This window comes from Lepidochelys kempii, chromosome 10, assembly GCF_965140265.1.
Source record: "Lepidochelys kempii isolate rLepKem1 chromosome 10, rLepKem1.hap2, whole genome shotgun sequence".
Classification (NCBI taxonomy): Eukaryota; Metazoa; Chordata; order Testudines; family Cheloniidae; genus Lepidochelys; species Lepidochelys kempii.
Window position 1 is genome coordinate 49992387 of NC_133265.1, and position 15634 is coordinate 50008020.

At 44.6% G+C, this 15634-nt stretch overlaps 1 protein-coding gene across 6 annotated transcripts in view; it reads left to right on the top strand.

The window, feature by feature from the left end:
* SCAPER (S-phase cyclin A associated protein in the ER) overlaps nt 1-15634 on the top strand; it is a 345110-nt gene that overhangs the window by 108665 nt on the left and 220811 nt on the right. For all 6 annotated transcript variants that reach the window (XM_073303508.1, XM_073303509.1, XM_073303513.1 and 3 more), the window contains 2 exons: nt 919-1074; nt 3580-3722. In XM_073303508.1, coding sequence (XP_073159609.1) covers nt 919-1074; nt 3580-3722 — 299 coding nt within the window. The remainder of the gene's footprint in view (nt 1-918; nt 1075-3579; nt 3723-15634) is intronic.

Below are 15634 nucleotides of genomic sequence, written 5' to 3' on the forward strand. Positions count from 1 at the left end.
CTTAAGGCCCTGATCTTGCAACTAGATATCAACGGTCTGATCCTTGCATCCCTACAGAGCCTCATTTATTTGCTTTGCTCATTGACCAGCCTTTCTTTGCTCAACTGCTTAGAAGGAATAGGGGTACTGAAAATGTTTTCTGCCCTGGACAGCAAAATGCTGAGGGTCTTTTCTAGATGGGGAGTGGGGTCTGCCCATGTGAATCCAGTTTCAGGATCTGGGCCTAAGTAATGTTTTCTCTCTGTGGACTTTAAACAATAATCCTGGTTGGTGCAGCTGTGAGATAAGGGATTACATCATATAGACCCAAACATTTAAATTGAAATCAGTGGGACTACTCACATGTGTAAAGTGAAACATGAGTAAATGCTTGCAGGATAGGGATCTATGTTTTTATTTAAAAAAACCCCAAACCTAAAATGTTATGTTAGTATATGAGATTGGTTGTAACCCAGAGACAGTTAGTTGGTATTACAGTCTAAAGTAAATTTAATTTTAAAAAGATGATTAAAGGTATTCAGCATGGTACTTAAATATGTGAACAGTCCGCTTACATTCAGTGGAGCTACTTGTGAGTAAAGGTAGGCATGTGCTTTAGTACCTTTCTAAATCAGGGCCTTATAAAAAATAGGGGTTTAGTTTATAGCAGTTCTTGATATGTAGGATAATCTAGGTAAATTATTTTAAAATATGCCTATTTTCTCTCATGTACATCCAAGTCCTTAACAAAGGATAGCATCATATTGAGACTAAACACGAGAATTTTTGATGAAAAACCAGGGACATGTGAAAGGATACACTGTGCTGCAAATCTCTTATTATCCGCAAAAGTTAGAAATGTACCTGGGATAGACTCCACTAAACGGAAAATCTTACTTTAACTCTTCAAATTTCTTGTACTTTTTGGTTTAATTGCAGGTAAATGAAATTGCATTTATAAACACCTTAGAAGCCCAAAATAAACGTCATGATGTGTTGTCCAAACTAAAAGAGTATGAACAAAGACTAAATGAATTACAGGAGGAACGCCAACGGAGGCAGGAAGAAAAGCAAGCACGTGATGAAGCTGTTCAGGTATAATGTAACTTTTCAAGTGCAAAAAATAGTTGCAAAAATACAATAAAAGCAGTATATTTGCTCTTGTATGAAATTTTTTATTTATCTCCTACACTAAATTACAAAAGCAAGATTCCACAGATAACTTCTTTTACAATGCTTCAGGAAGCTAGGAAAAATGTGATTGTTAAAACTTGTACAGGGCTGTTTATACAAATACTGGATAGTTGCGACTCGTCATGTCTTCAATTTTTTAAAGAATTTAATGGTTTCCTTGTAATGGAATAGCAAATAGGTTTTAGCAATACTGAGGGCTTTATGATGAAAACCTGAAGATATTCAAAGCAAAAGCTGTAGTTAAATAGTCATCATATGCATACTATCTTAAGTATTCCAATTTTATAGGGCTACTTAAACACACAAAGAAAAAATGTTTGTGTGTTCCTGGAATTCTATATTTTTGACTACACCCTCCCAATGCTAGATTTCTCTAGCTTCATACATCTGCTGTTTGGCACTGCTTCCTATGTTACAAACCAAAGCATAACTTTGTCTCTTGTGTAAACTCCCTGTTCTTCTGTATACATCCCTCAGATCACCACAAGTATCTTTTGGCTGTGAATCTTTAATCACGCTTCCTTCAGTGCTCACTTAATAATCCTGTGCAGTTGATAGGTATCAGTGGTGAGTAAGATTCTGCCTCTTTATGGAAAAACAGAGCTCTCACTTTTTCACCTCTGATAGCTTAGAGGGTCATGCTGAGACAAAGGTAACTACACAGGAACCAGAAAACATACTTACCCCATCTGCCTTGATAGAACTTGGGCTGATCACTCAAAAAAACCCTGGGTTCCCAAGGATTGTCTGGCTCACCACCTGTGAAAGAGACCCATTAGACTGGTTCAATCTGTGAAGAACATTTGTCCCTAATCATCTCCCTAGCTTTCCTCCTCATCTTCAAGGAATGATCCACTCCTTTGTGCTTGCAGCCTGTCGTCCTGCGGTCTCAGCCTGCTTTTGCTCCCTTGAGTACCTGCCACTTCTCTAGTCCTACCCTGATGGCCCCTCATCAGGGGCTCTAGGCCCCTCTCAGTCTCAGGCAGAAAAAATCCTCCAAGCAGTCTTACAGTCCCCCATGCCACCACCATTCCTTTCTCTCCACAGATCCCTTTGCTTAACTAAAGACTAAGACCCTCAGCCTCCTACTGTGCTATTTCTGTGCACAGCACACTACAAACACAGAAGGCTGTCTGATGGTGCGTTTGCAGCTCAGTGTTCAGAAGACAGTGGAAAGGTTAAACGCTAACTTATCGAGCTGCTGCACTACACCAAAGGGGGCTGCTTCTGTTTCCCTGGAGTCAACTGGAGATTCTCAGAATAGAGAGGACAAAGGAAGTTGGCCGATGGGACGCTTTTGGCAGACTCCCAGGACCTGTGTCAATGTGGCTGCATCTACTCTGCAAAGCAATAGGCCTCGAACCATGGGTCCCAGATTGACTCAGGCTTGAATCCTCCAGCCCCAAATAGTCCCAGGATCCTAGATCCAAGCCTGAGTCTGAGAGGGGTGTGTGCGTAGGCTGAAGCGGGGTTTGGGCTCCAACCTGAGTCTGAGCCTGGGCTTACATTGCAGCGTAGACATACCCTTAAAGAGTTGTGTTGGGGAGGTCCAGCAGGTCTAGCAGTCTTTTCTGCAGTGCCCGATGATGCACTTTGTGTATTAAATATGGCAGTTTGCACTTTCGTGTATTTATTTAATTGTACAGTCAGTCAAACATGCGGTTACTTTTCTTGTTTACCTTTTTTAAAAAAAGGAAATTAAATGCATTCACACAATGTTATTGAAACTTTATACAAATACAAGTTAGAATAATCATTTATGGTTCCCATAGTAACCATAACCCAGCCACATTGCACGTGTATATTAAGACATTAAAACTAACACCCATATGTAGTAACACAAAATATTACATATGTGGAAAGGGGGCTGAGTTATGACTTCTATTGTCATTATAACTTTGAATTTCCTGACTTTTATTAGGGTAAAATCAAAACCATAGATAAGTTGTTTGTTCTTAATAGATGTAAAGATTGTATATCCAGTACTTAAGTTACCATGCAAAATGGTTCTAGGATCATGCTCAAAGACTTTGGAGTTCTTTGAGAGGATATTTTATTTTTATAGCATAGTCTTCAACCTCTAAGAAGTTGAGAATATACCCAAATGTCACTGTTAATTGGTCAGTCTTTTTTGAGTCAATTATTGAGTGAATAATGTCTTTCATGTGCAAACAAACATGTATACCCATTTACTGCCTATAGGAGTGCATACAACTGCACATTCAGATTATTATTTAGGTGGTTATATGTGTGTATATTTGTGAGCATCTTTGTGTGCGGGCATCAAGGCTTCTGTCCAGTGCATATCTGGTCCTTAGAGCCTTTAATGATGGTAAAATATGATTTCATACCATTGTTAATTTGTAAATAAAAGTGAGTAGCTGAAAATAACTTTTCTATCATTAGGAGCGTAAAAGAGCTCTGGAAGCAGAACGCCAAGCCCGGGTTGAAGAGCTGCTGATGAAGAGGAAAGAACAAGAAGCTCGGATTGAACAGCAGCGGCAGGAGAAAGAGAAAGCACGGGAAGATGCAGCACGGGAAAGGGCCAGGTAGTTCTCCTTACTATCTTGGGCCCTTTTTCTGCCTGGTGATCCATGCAAGTAGACTTTTGCTCCTGTACAGATAACAATGCAGCCTTGGGGCTTTGGTATTTTTGGAGAGTAATATTAATAAATATTATTTATAAATATTTTCAAATACAGAAGTTAGGTGAATCATATTAATAATAGGTCCTTTCTGGCAGGTTCCTTATTCTGTGTTGAAAAAGTGCTGTGTAAATTTGCAGTGCACACTACATACATTATTATTTTATTATAGTATTAAAATTTGCTGTATCATAAACTTTTATTACTAACAAGACCTTTTAACAAATTGCCTTTTTCCTTTTTTTTTTAATGGTTTGTCCATAATCAAAAGTCCACAAAGAGGTTTTTAATACAATAGCCATTTCAGCTATTCAGTGCTCTATCTATCTTGGGCCAAATATGAGTTGGATGTATATATAACTTTTGACCTATTGAATGTAGGTCAATCATTATATTGTACATGAAAGACTTTCTTTATGTTAAAATCACCTTCTGCTTAAGTTATTAGTGTTTATTTCTTTTGTCTGAATCTTGTTCTCAGTTCTCCCCCCCCCTCCTTCTGAAAGCATATAAGTAAAATATATGCTACGTTCTTTTTGTAGCTGAAGTTTTTTATGACTAAAGGATCATTGGTTTAAAACAAAAAAATTTTTTTTGTCTTTTCTGATAGTCACAGCTTGAGCTCTTCAAAGCCATTTTAAGGAATATTCTAATCTAAGTAAAACATTCTGAATTTGTATTGATTTTTTTCTACATCTTCCAAGAACATAAATTAATCTAATTTGACATCATATAAAGACCTAGCATGCCATGAAATATTTAAACATGATGTACACAAAGGGCAAGATCCTCCAATTTGCTCATGACTCTTTGCGCCGTTCCTGGATTGCGCAGAGCCTGTATAGCCAGCTCTAGGATGCCTCTGCCACAGTGAGTATGGTTCGGTGGAAGAGCCCATTTGTGATTTCCTCCATTTTCTTTAATTCCCAAAGGACTTGAGGAAAATTAGGCAGAACAGAGACAGAGTGATATTAGTTGCACCACTGTAGGAAAAGCCTTCCTGGTTCTTAGAAATTCTTGCTCTTTCCAAAGATCATAGAATCTTAGAATATCAGGGTTGGAAGGGACCTCAGGAGGTCATGTAGTCCAACCCCCTGCTCAAAGCAGGACCAATCCCCAACTAAATCATCCCAGCCAGGGCTTTGTCAAGCCTGACATTAAAAATATCTAAGGAAGGAGATTCCACCACCTCCCTAGGTAACGCATTCCAGTGTTTCACCACCCTCCTAATGAAAAAGTTTTTCCTAATATCCAACCTAAACCTCCCCCACTGCAAGATAGTCTATTCGCTCTCCCCTTGTGTTAAAGATTTCTTTCCTAACAGTTCAGTGTATCCAGACTTCAAGTCCCTTTATCTGACATCATGGCTGTTAGATTTTTAGGACAGAATGTTTTATGCTTATCTGAGGAGATCCGGACAGTTGTTTGGGAATCCAGGAAGTGTTATGCTGCTAAATAGAACTGATTATAAAAGGTTGCTCAAGTTAAAATCCTTTATTCTAGTTTCAGTTCATTTAGATTTTTTTCATATCTCTGGTGTAATCAAAGCTATTCCTGACAACTGTGTTTATTCATCAAGCTGTTGTTTCTGTGCACCATGTTGTTATGTAAGGGACCACAGTATAGTGTAATGCTGATTTTTAAAAAGAGCTCCTGAGGCAATCCTGGCAATTACAGGCCAATAAGCCTAACTTCAGTACCAGGCAAATTGTTAGAAACTAGCAAAGAGCAGAATTATCAGAAATGTAGATGAACACAGTTTGTTGTAAAGGGAAGTCATGCCTCACCCATCCATTAGAATTCTTTGGGGGTGTCAACAAGCGTGTGAATAAGGGTGATCCTGTCAATATAGCATACTTGGATTTTCAGTAAGCCTTTGACAAGGTTCCTCACCAAAGGCTCTTAAGGAGACTAAGTAGAGTGGCAGAGCTCCGACCTTGTCCCCGTGGGTCTGGCGCTTCCAGGCGGTTTATGCTAGCCTCAGAGGCTCACTGTGACCCTCCACGTAGCCCTTCTCTCTCTGGAGCCAGGGTACAGTTTACTGAGCCCTTTTCGTCATAAGCCAGCAAGGAGGTTAGTGAGAGAACTCCCACAGTCTCTGTTGTTCCTACGGGCTTATTCCAGAGCAGTTTAGCCTCCTGTCCTGACAGGGGCCTGTCTTCCCCTCCCAGAAGGTGTTTCTGTAGTGGTGGGTTGGGGGGAACCCGGGCCCACCCTCTGCTCCAGGTTCCAGCCCAGGGACCCTAATGGCAGCAGCTGTTGGCAGCCAACCTTTCACTGCCAGAGTTGCTACATTTCCCTGGGCCACTTCCCCCTGCGTCTCTCTCTTAACGCCTTCTTCAACTTTATCTTAGGACTCCCTTTCCAGTGGCTTGGGGGTGTCTTCATTACCCAGCCTTTCAGCTGCATTTCCTCTCCTCTGGCTCCCTGGCTTTCCTCAGCCTGGCTAGAGTGAGCCCTTCTACAGTATCAGAGGGGCCTTAATTAGAGTTAGGTGTTCACATTAGCTTAACAGCCTCACCTGACTCTTTACAGGCTAATTGGAGTCATGTGTCCACCCTAGCCTGGAGCAGCCCCTACTCTGGTCAGTCAGGGAACAGAAAAATGTTTATCCAGTGGCCAGTATAGCAACACTGAAGCCATCCTCAGCTGAAAGCACGTCTGATGTGTCTTAATGGGGCGAGGGGCCGTGCAGTGGGTGGCCGCCGTCTATTCTGCTGAGCTCGGATGACTGTCTAAAATCAATGTATACCAGCTAAACATGCAGCACAGCTAAACAGGGATCAAACTAGCACAGATCTCAAAATAAAAAACTCAAGCTAAAAAAAAAAATTATTACTCTGCTGTACCCAACTGGCCTGGGTCTATCACAGTAGTCCTGGGATAACAGGGAAGGTCCTGTCTTGGATCAGTAACTGGTTAAAAGATATGAAACAAAGAGTTAGAATAAATAGTTTTCACAATGGAGAGAGGTAACCAGCAGGGTCCCTCAAGATTCTGTACTGAGACCTGTGCTGTTCAATAAATTCATTAATGATCTGGAAAAGGGAGTGCACAGTGAAGTGGCAAAGAGTTCAGATGATACAAAACATTCAACATAATTAAGTCCAAAGCTGACTGCGAAGAGTTACAGGGGGATCTCTCAAAATTGGGTGCCTGGGCAACAAAATAGCAAATGAAATTCAACATTGATAAATGCAAAGTAGTGCACATCGGAAAATATAATCTGAACTACACATGTCTGAGGAGGGGGAGGGTCTAAATTAGCTTTTACCACCCCAGAAAGAGATCTTGGAGTCATTGTGGATAGTTCTCTGAAAACTACAGCTCAATGTACAGTTGTGGTCATAAAGGGTAACAGAATGTTAGGAACTATCAGGAAAGGGATAGAAAATAAAACAGAAAATGTAATAATGCCCATGTATAAATCCATGGTGTGCCCACATCTTGAATACTGTATCCAGTTCTGGTCACCCCATCTCAAAAAGGATACGCTAGAACTGGAAAACGTTCAGAGAAAAGCAGCAAAGATGATCAAAGGTATGGAATTACTTCCATATGAGGAAAGATTGAAAAGGGTAGGCAGTTTAGCTTAGAAAATTGACAATTAAGGTGGGGGTCTGATAGAGATTTATAAAATCTTGAATTGTATGGAAAAAATGAATAGAGAAGTGTTATTCCTTTCTCACAAAAGGAAAAGCAGGTGTCATCTGATGAAATAACAGGTAGCAGGTTTAATACAAACAAGAGGAAGTAATTTTTCACACAACACACAGTCAGCCTGGGGAACTCATGGGATGTTGTGACAGCCAGAAGTATAACAGAGTTTAAAAAGGAGCTAGATAAGTTCATGGAGGATACATCTATCAAAGGCTTTAGCCAAGCTGGTCAGCTGTGTAACCCCATGCTAGTGGCATCCCTAAACCTCTGGCTGCCAGAAGCCAGGAGGGTAAGATGTGTGGATCTCTCCAAAATTGCACTGGTCTGTACGCTATTCCTTAAGTGCTGGTACTGGCCACAGTGGGAGATAGAATACTGGGCTAGATGGACCATTGGTCTGACCCAGTATGGCTGTTCTTATATTTTACCATCCTTATTTCAAACAATTTTTAAAAGATCTTATGAACCTGTACTCGCCCTTTCCAGGAGACTAATTATCCTTGATATTTGAGTTTTTGTTAGCCAGACTTAGGGAAGGGGCTTGTAGATTGTTGCTTTTTGTACCATCTGTCACTCAAAGTCTCATTTCTAGTGGTCACTACCTTGGCTGTGAGCATTTTGGAGTAACAGGCTCTGATGGCCAAACCAACTGTATACCATATTTCATAAAGATTAGGCAGTACATAGGCTTCACCCCAAGTTTCTAAGAAAAGTGGTAAAGCCTCATAGGCGTCTTGGGCTTTTAGAGATAGTGAAGAACTTAGGGATGATTTCAGGGGCAATTAATACCTTCAAGGGTTGTACACACTACCACTTATGTCAGCATAACTTATATCCCTCAGGGTTGTGAATAAGCAATGTAAGATACATCGACCTAAGTGCCAGTGTGGACAGCGCTAAGTCAGTGGGAGAGCTTCTCCCACTGACATAGCTACTAACTCCTGCAGAGGTGGTTTTATTATGCCGATAGGAGAGCTTTCTCCTGTTAGCATAGAGCATCTTCACCAGACACGCTACAGCAGCATAGGTGCACCAGTGCAGCTGAGCTGCTGTAGTGCTTCTAGTGTAGACTTGCCTTCAGTCAGTGGAATGTTGATTAAGGGAATTACAGTTGCTCAACTCTTGCTCAAAAATAGTTGTGTCCATGTTGCTAGGCATGCAACATCTACATTGTGCCTCTGTGGAAGAAGTGGAATCAGAAAACTAGTTATTGTGGGTAAGTGATCCTTTTTTGCCATACCTAAAAATCATTTCTGCCTCTTCTTGTCTCCCATTCCCGAAATGCTCAGTCAACAGGAACATAAGAATTGCCATATTTGATCAGACCTATGGTCTGTCTAGTCCAATATCTTGTAACAGACAAGACTGGAACAGGAGCATCTTTGATTGCTATACCACGCTTCCCTACTGAACCTGGAATGGAATTCAAGATCCCAAGCCTCAGCTTTCTTCTGCTGTCAGCAAATATCTGTGAAACCTGCTGACAAAGTGTGCATCTCATTCCCCTCCAGTGGCTGGTCCACATAGGGGATGACAGCCTACTACTGCTAGCCATTACTCCATTAGTTCAAGTGACAGAGGTCTGTGCTGAGAAGCTATGATTCCACTCAAATTCAACAAGAATTTTATCATCAGAATTTCCAGCTTTTTAAAAAAAACAAACTATCAAAAAAATTTGTTAAGAGTGTTAATGTTGCAAAGTCAAGCACTCAAAAGTTAGGAAATGCTAGACATAAGGTTGCCTGTACAACTTTAATTTGTTGTACATTAGGATAGTCTGTACATTAGGATAGTCTTTTAATTACGTACTTTTTTTTCCACAGAAGCCTGCTATTTGATATTTTGTTTTATCCTCATTAGTTCAGTGTGTGGCTTCATGCTTTATTAACTGCATACTATTCAAAAGGGGTATAGGTCAAATCCTATTCTGTCCCCTTTGCCCATTTCAGTGGTAGACAGTGGGAAGAAAGCTGCCCTAAAAGAGCTGCTGGGAAATAGAGGAATCCTTTACTTAGAGAAATTCTCTGGTGACATAGAGTCAGCATACCAACTCTATGCCATCCATTCCTCGTTCTCCTCCCTTGGCATAGGGATAAGGATAGGAAGAGGTGTGGCCACAGTGTCTTGCAACCCTGTGATTTGAACTGTGGCAGACCTCGTCCCCATGGGTCCCGCGCTTCCAGGCAGTTTATGCTAGCTTCAGAGGCTCACTGCAACCCTCCACATAGCCCTTCTCTCTCTAGGGCCAGGGATACAGTCTACTGAGTCCTTTTCATCATAAGCCAGCAATGGAGGTTGGTGAGAGAGTTCCCAGTCTCTGTTGCTCCTACAGCCTCATGCCAAAACAGTTTAGCCTCCTGTCCTGACAGGGGCCTTGTCAAGGTTCCTCCCCCATCTGAACGCTAGGGTACAGATGTGGGGACCTGCATGAAAACCTCCTAAGCTTATCTTTACCAGCTTAGGTCAAAACTTCCCCAAAGTACAAAATATTCCACCCTTTGTCCTTGGATTGGCCGCTACCACCACCAAACAAATACTGGTTACTGAGGAAGAGCTGTTTGGAAACGTCTTTCCCCCCAAATACTTCCCAAACCCTTGCACCCCACTTCCTGGACAAGGTTTGGTAAAAAGCCTCACCAGTTTGCCTAGGTGACTACAGACCCAGACCCTTGGATCTTAAGAACAATGAACAATCCTCCCAACACTTGCACCCCCCCCCCCCTTTCCTGGGAAATGTTGGATAAAAAGCCTCACCAATTTGCATAGGTGACCACAGACCCAAACCCTTGGATCTGAGAACAATGAAAAAGCATTCAGTTTTCTTACGAGAAGACTTTTAATAGAAATAGGAGTAAATAGAAGTAAAGAAATCACCTCTGTAAAATCAGGATGGTAGATACCTTACAGGGTAATTAGATTCAAAACATAGAGAATCCCTCTAGGCAAAACCTTAAGTTACAAAAAAGACACACAGACAGAAATAGTTATTCTATTCAGCACAATTCTTTTCTCAGTCATTTAAAGAAATCATAATCTAACACATACCTAGCTAGATTACTTACTAAAAGTTCTAAGACTCCATTCCTGGTCTATCCCCGGCAAAAACAGCATATAGACAGACAGAGACCCTTTGTTTCTCTCCCTCCTCCCAGCTTTTGAAAGTATCTTGTCTCCTCATTGGTCATTTTGGTCAGGTGCCAGCGAGGTTACCTTTAGCTTCTTAACCCTTTACAGGTGAGAGGAGCTTTCCCCTGGCCAGGAGGGATTTTAAAGGGGTTTACCCTTCCCTTTATATTTATGACAGGCCTGTTTTCCCTTCCCAGGAGGTGTTTCTGTAGTGGTGGGTTGGGGGGAACCTGGGCCCACCCTCTACTCCAGGTTCCGGCCCAGGGACCCTAATGGTAGCAGCTGTTGGCAGCCAACCTTTTACTGCCAGAGTTGCTACAGTTCCCTGGGCCACTTTCCTGCAGCTCTCCTTCTTCACCCTTACCTTAGGGCTCCCTTACCAGTGACTTGAGGGTGTCTTCATTAACCAGCCCTTCAGCCACACTTCCGCTCCTCTCTGCCTGACTGGAGTGAGCCCTTTTATATTATCAGAGGGGCCTTAATTAGAGTCAGGTGGTCACATTAGCTTAATGGCCTCACCTGACTCTTTGCAGGTTAATTGGAGTCAGGTGTTCTCATTCTGGAGCAGCCCCTGCTCTGGTCAGTCAGGGAAAAGAAAATTGTTAATCCAGTGGCCAGTATATCTGCCTTCTGCTACTCTGCTGTACCTCCACGATTTACGAAATTGGCGTCCCGTCTCGCTCCTCAGTACGGACTACAAGGTCGTAGCGAAAGCCATCTCGCTGCGGCTAGGGTCCGTGGTGGTGGACGTGATCCACCCAGACCAGACCTACACCGTCGCGGGCCGCACCATCTTCGACAACCTGTATCTGGTCCGGGACCTCTTGGAACTCGGGTGTAGGGACGGTCTGTCGTTTGCCCTCCTGTCCCTGGATCAGGAGAAGGCGTTCGACAGGGTGTGTCAAAGTTCCTCCCCCACTCTGAACTCTAGGGTACAGATGTGGGGACCTGCATGAAAAACCTCCTAAGCTTATCTTTTCCAGCTTAGGTCAAAACTTCCCCAAAGTACAAAATATTCCACCCGTTGTCCTTGGACTGGCCGCTACCACCACCAAACTAATACTGGTTACTGGGGAAGAGCTGTTTGGACGTGTCCTTCCCCCCAAAATACTTCCCAAAACCTTGCACCCCACTTCCTGGACAAGGTTTGGTAAAAAGCCTCACCAATTTGCCTAGGTGACTACAGACCCAGACCCTTGGATCTTAAGAACAATGAACAATCCTCCCAACACTTGCACCCCCCCTTTCCTGGGAAATGTTGGATAAAAAGCCTCACCAATTTGCATAGGTGACCACAGACCCAAACCCTTGGATCTGAGAACAATGAAAAAGCATTCAGTTTTTTACAAGAAGACTTTTAATAAAAAATAGAAGTAAATAGAAATAAAGAAATCCCCCCTGTAAAATCAGGATGGTAGATATCTTACAGGGTAATTAGATTCAAAAACATAGAGAACCCTTCTAGGCAAAACCTTAAGTTACAAAAAAGATACACAGACAGAAATAGTTATTCTATTCAGCACAATTCTTTTCTCAGCCATTTAAAGAAATCATAATCTAACACATACCTAGCTAGATTATTTACTAAAAGTTCTAAGACTCCATTCCTGGTCTATCCCCGGCAAAGACCCAGCATACAGACAGACACAGACCCTTTGTTTCTCTCCCTCCTCCCAGCTTTTGAAAGTATCTTGTCTCCTCATTGGTCATTTTGGTCAGGTGCCAGCGAGGTTACCTTTAGCTTCTTAACCCTTTACAGGTGAGAGGAGCTTTCCCCTGGCCAGGAGGGATTTCAAAGGGGTTTACCCTTCCCTTTATATTTATGACAGGGTGGATCACGGGTATCTCCTGAGCACTCTGTGAGCGTTTGGCTTCGGACCCCAGTTTGTGGGTTTTCTCCAGGTGCTGTACGCCTCCGCAGAGTGTCTGGTCAGGCTCAACTGGACCCTGACCGAACTGGTCAGCTTCAGGCGAGGAGTACGGCAGGGGTGCCCCCTCTCGGGCCAGCTGTACGCTCTGGCGATCGAGCCCTTCCTCTGTCTCCTCCGCAGGAAGTTGACAGGGTTGGCGCTACGGGAGCCGGAGCTGCGGCTGGTCCTGTCGGCATACGCCGACGGTGTGCTCCTCGTGGTCCAGGACCCGGGCGACTTGGCGCGGGTGGAGGCTTGCCAGGCCGTTTACTTGGCAGCCTCCTCCGCCCGGGTCAACTGGGTCAAGAGCTCTGGCTTGGTGGTAGGGGACTGGCGGCAGGCGAGCTCCCTCCCACCCGTGCTTCAGGCCATCCGGTGGAGCGCGGGTCCGCTGCTCTATCTCGGGGTTTACCTTTCTGCCACGCATCCGTCTCCGCCAGAGAACTGGCACGGTTTAGAGGGCAGGGTGGTAGAGTGGCTGAAGAGATGGACAGGACTACTCCGGTGTCTGTCCCTTCGAGGGCGGGCACTGGTGCTTAATCAGCTAGTCCTGTCCATGCTCTGGTACCGGCTCAACACCCTGGTCCCGGCCCCGGATTTCCTGGCCAACCTCCGGAAGTTGATTCTGGAGTTCTTCTGGTCAGGAATGCACTGGGTCTCTGCAGGGTTTCTCCATCTACCCCTGGAGGAGGGAGGGCAGGGCAGGGCCTGAAGTGTCTCCATACTCAGGTCCATGTCTTCCGCCTCCAGGCCCTGCAGCGGCTCCTTTATGGTGCAGGTAGTCCGGCGTGGAGCGTACTGGCGCACGCCTTCCTGCGCCACTTCCGAGGGCTCCGATATGACCGGCAGCTCCTTTATCTCCATCCGAGGGGTCTTCTGCGAGACCTCTCCAGGCTGCCGGTCTTCTACCAGGACCTCCTCCGGACCTGGAAACTGTTCACAGTGACCAGGTCCATGGCAGCCTCCGTGGGGGAAGATCTCCTCGCGGAGCCCCTGCTACACAACCCCCAGCTCCGTGTGCAGGGGGCGGAGTCCCCCTCGGTGTGCCAGAGGTTGGTCCTGGCAGAAGTTACCAGAGTTGGAGACCTCCTAGACTACGACCGAGGAGACTGGCTAGATCCCCTGACGCTCGCTCAGCGCATGGGGCTCTCCAGACCTCGTACTCTGCTGCATGTACTTCAGGAGGTGAGGGCCGCTTTGCCGCCCGCTGCTCCAGTTTACCTTGACCTAAGAGAGGGGGCGCCCCGCCCACCCTCCACCCCAGGCCCTCCGGACCTTTTCATCGGGCCCCTGCCCCGTGGACCTGACTGACCCCTTCACTGTGAGCCGGCTACGCGAGCTGCAGCCGGTCCGGTTCCAGACTGTGCCAAGGAAACATCTATACACGCTCGTGCTCCACACCCTTCACATCCTCACCCTCGCGCCCCGCCCTGACACAAAGCGGCGGGACCTCCTGCCACCTCTAGAGGGTGAGGAGCACCGGTGGGCCAGCCAACCTTAGTCCCAAGGTCTGCCGGGGATATCAGTTGGCGGCTCCTTCACGGGGCCGTGAGCATGGGCGTGTACTTGGCGCGGTTCACCCCAATCCCAGACACCTGCCCCTTTTCCAGCGTGAGGGAAACCCTGGCGCACGTCTACCTGGAGTGCACCAGGCTGCAGCCCCTATTCCGGCTCCTCACGAATATTTTGTTAAGATTTTGGTTGCCCTTTTCCCCTCACCTCCTTATCTATGCACTCCCTGTCCGTGGCCCCACTAAGTCACGGGACCTCCTGGCCAGCCTCCTCCTGGCCCTGGCTAAAGTGGCCATCTATAAAACCAGGGTGGGGAGGTTGGCCGATGGAATCTCCTGCGACTGTGGGGCCTATTTCCGATCCTCTGTCCGTTCACGTCTCCGGGCAGAGTTCCTCTGGGCGGCGTCCACTGACTCCCTTGACGCCTTTGAGGAGCAGTGGGCGCTCTCCGGGATCCTCTGCTCGGTGTCCCCGTCCGGTTCCCTTCATTTGACCCTTTGACCGCACTGCTGTCCCTGTTGTTCATTAGTTGTCCCCCGTAATTATTTGGTTTTCCAGGTCCTGTGGACCCCCCCCTTAGGATGCAGGGGGGAACCTTTAGCCCGCCCACTTCCTGGATCCCAATATTGCTACTTTGGTGTACCCATCTGTCCTGGGTCTATCGCAGGACTGGTAGAATGGCCTTTAGTGGGCATTGCAGCTGGCATATGTTAGAGTAGCCCAAAGGTTTCTCTAACATAAATCAGTCCAAACATGAGTCCTGCTGCCATGGTTCAGGGGAGTGAGTTTGAATTTAAGTCACCCTCCCTCTTGGATTCTGGTATAGCTCAGTGGGACCCAAGGATGTGGCTCATTATTTTGCTGTTAGAAATACTTGAATCTTATACTAAAAGACTTAAAACAGAATGGAATGGGTCATTTTGGAATATCTACATAACTTTTCTTCAAAATCCACTCATTTTGTGCATCTGGTGGTGATTAAAGCCTTCTTATGAAAGGGGTAGTGTATGTAAAAATGCCTGTTAAGAGACCCTGTGCCCTCATGGCACATTAGCTTGATTCCCAGTAAGACTTTAGATGCAATTTCTGAGCATTTTATATTCCAAAGAGATGACATTCATAATATGGAAAATTCTACTTCTGTCAATAGTAATCATACAACTGTATTATTGAGCCTAATGATATACAAATATGTTTTACATATGGACCAGTAAGCTATGTAAGGAGTAATATTTATGTTTCGTACTTAGGGGCACTGAGTCTTAGGAATTTTTATCTACGTTAAAATATTGATTCAAAAACCATAGAGTTATCTTATCTTTGTCTTAATTTTGATGTCACATAGAGGAAGAAAACAAATATGTTCTCTAAAATAAGTTCTGTTGCATAATCCATTTTGGACGTTGTGTTCTTTGGGTGTGTAGTGTGAGTCAGGAGTTCTTTAAAACCAAAATCAGGATTTTCTAAAAGACTAAAGTGCAGGTATTGCTTATGTACCTCAGGGGAGATAGTACATAAAGTACATAATTTGTCTCATCCGTCATCTCCTTTTCCCCCCATGGCAATTGGAGGAGTTCACTTACATTTTCTGAAAGGACAATTGTGCCT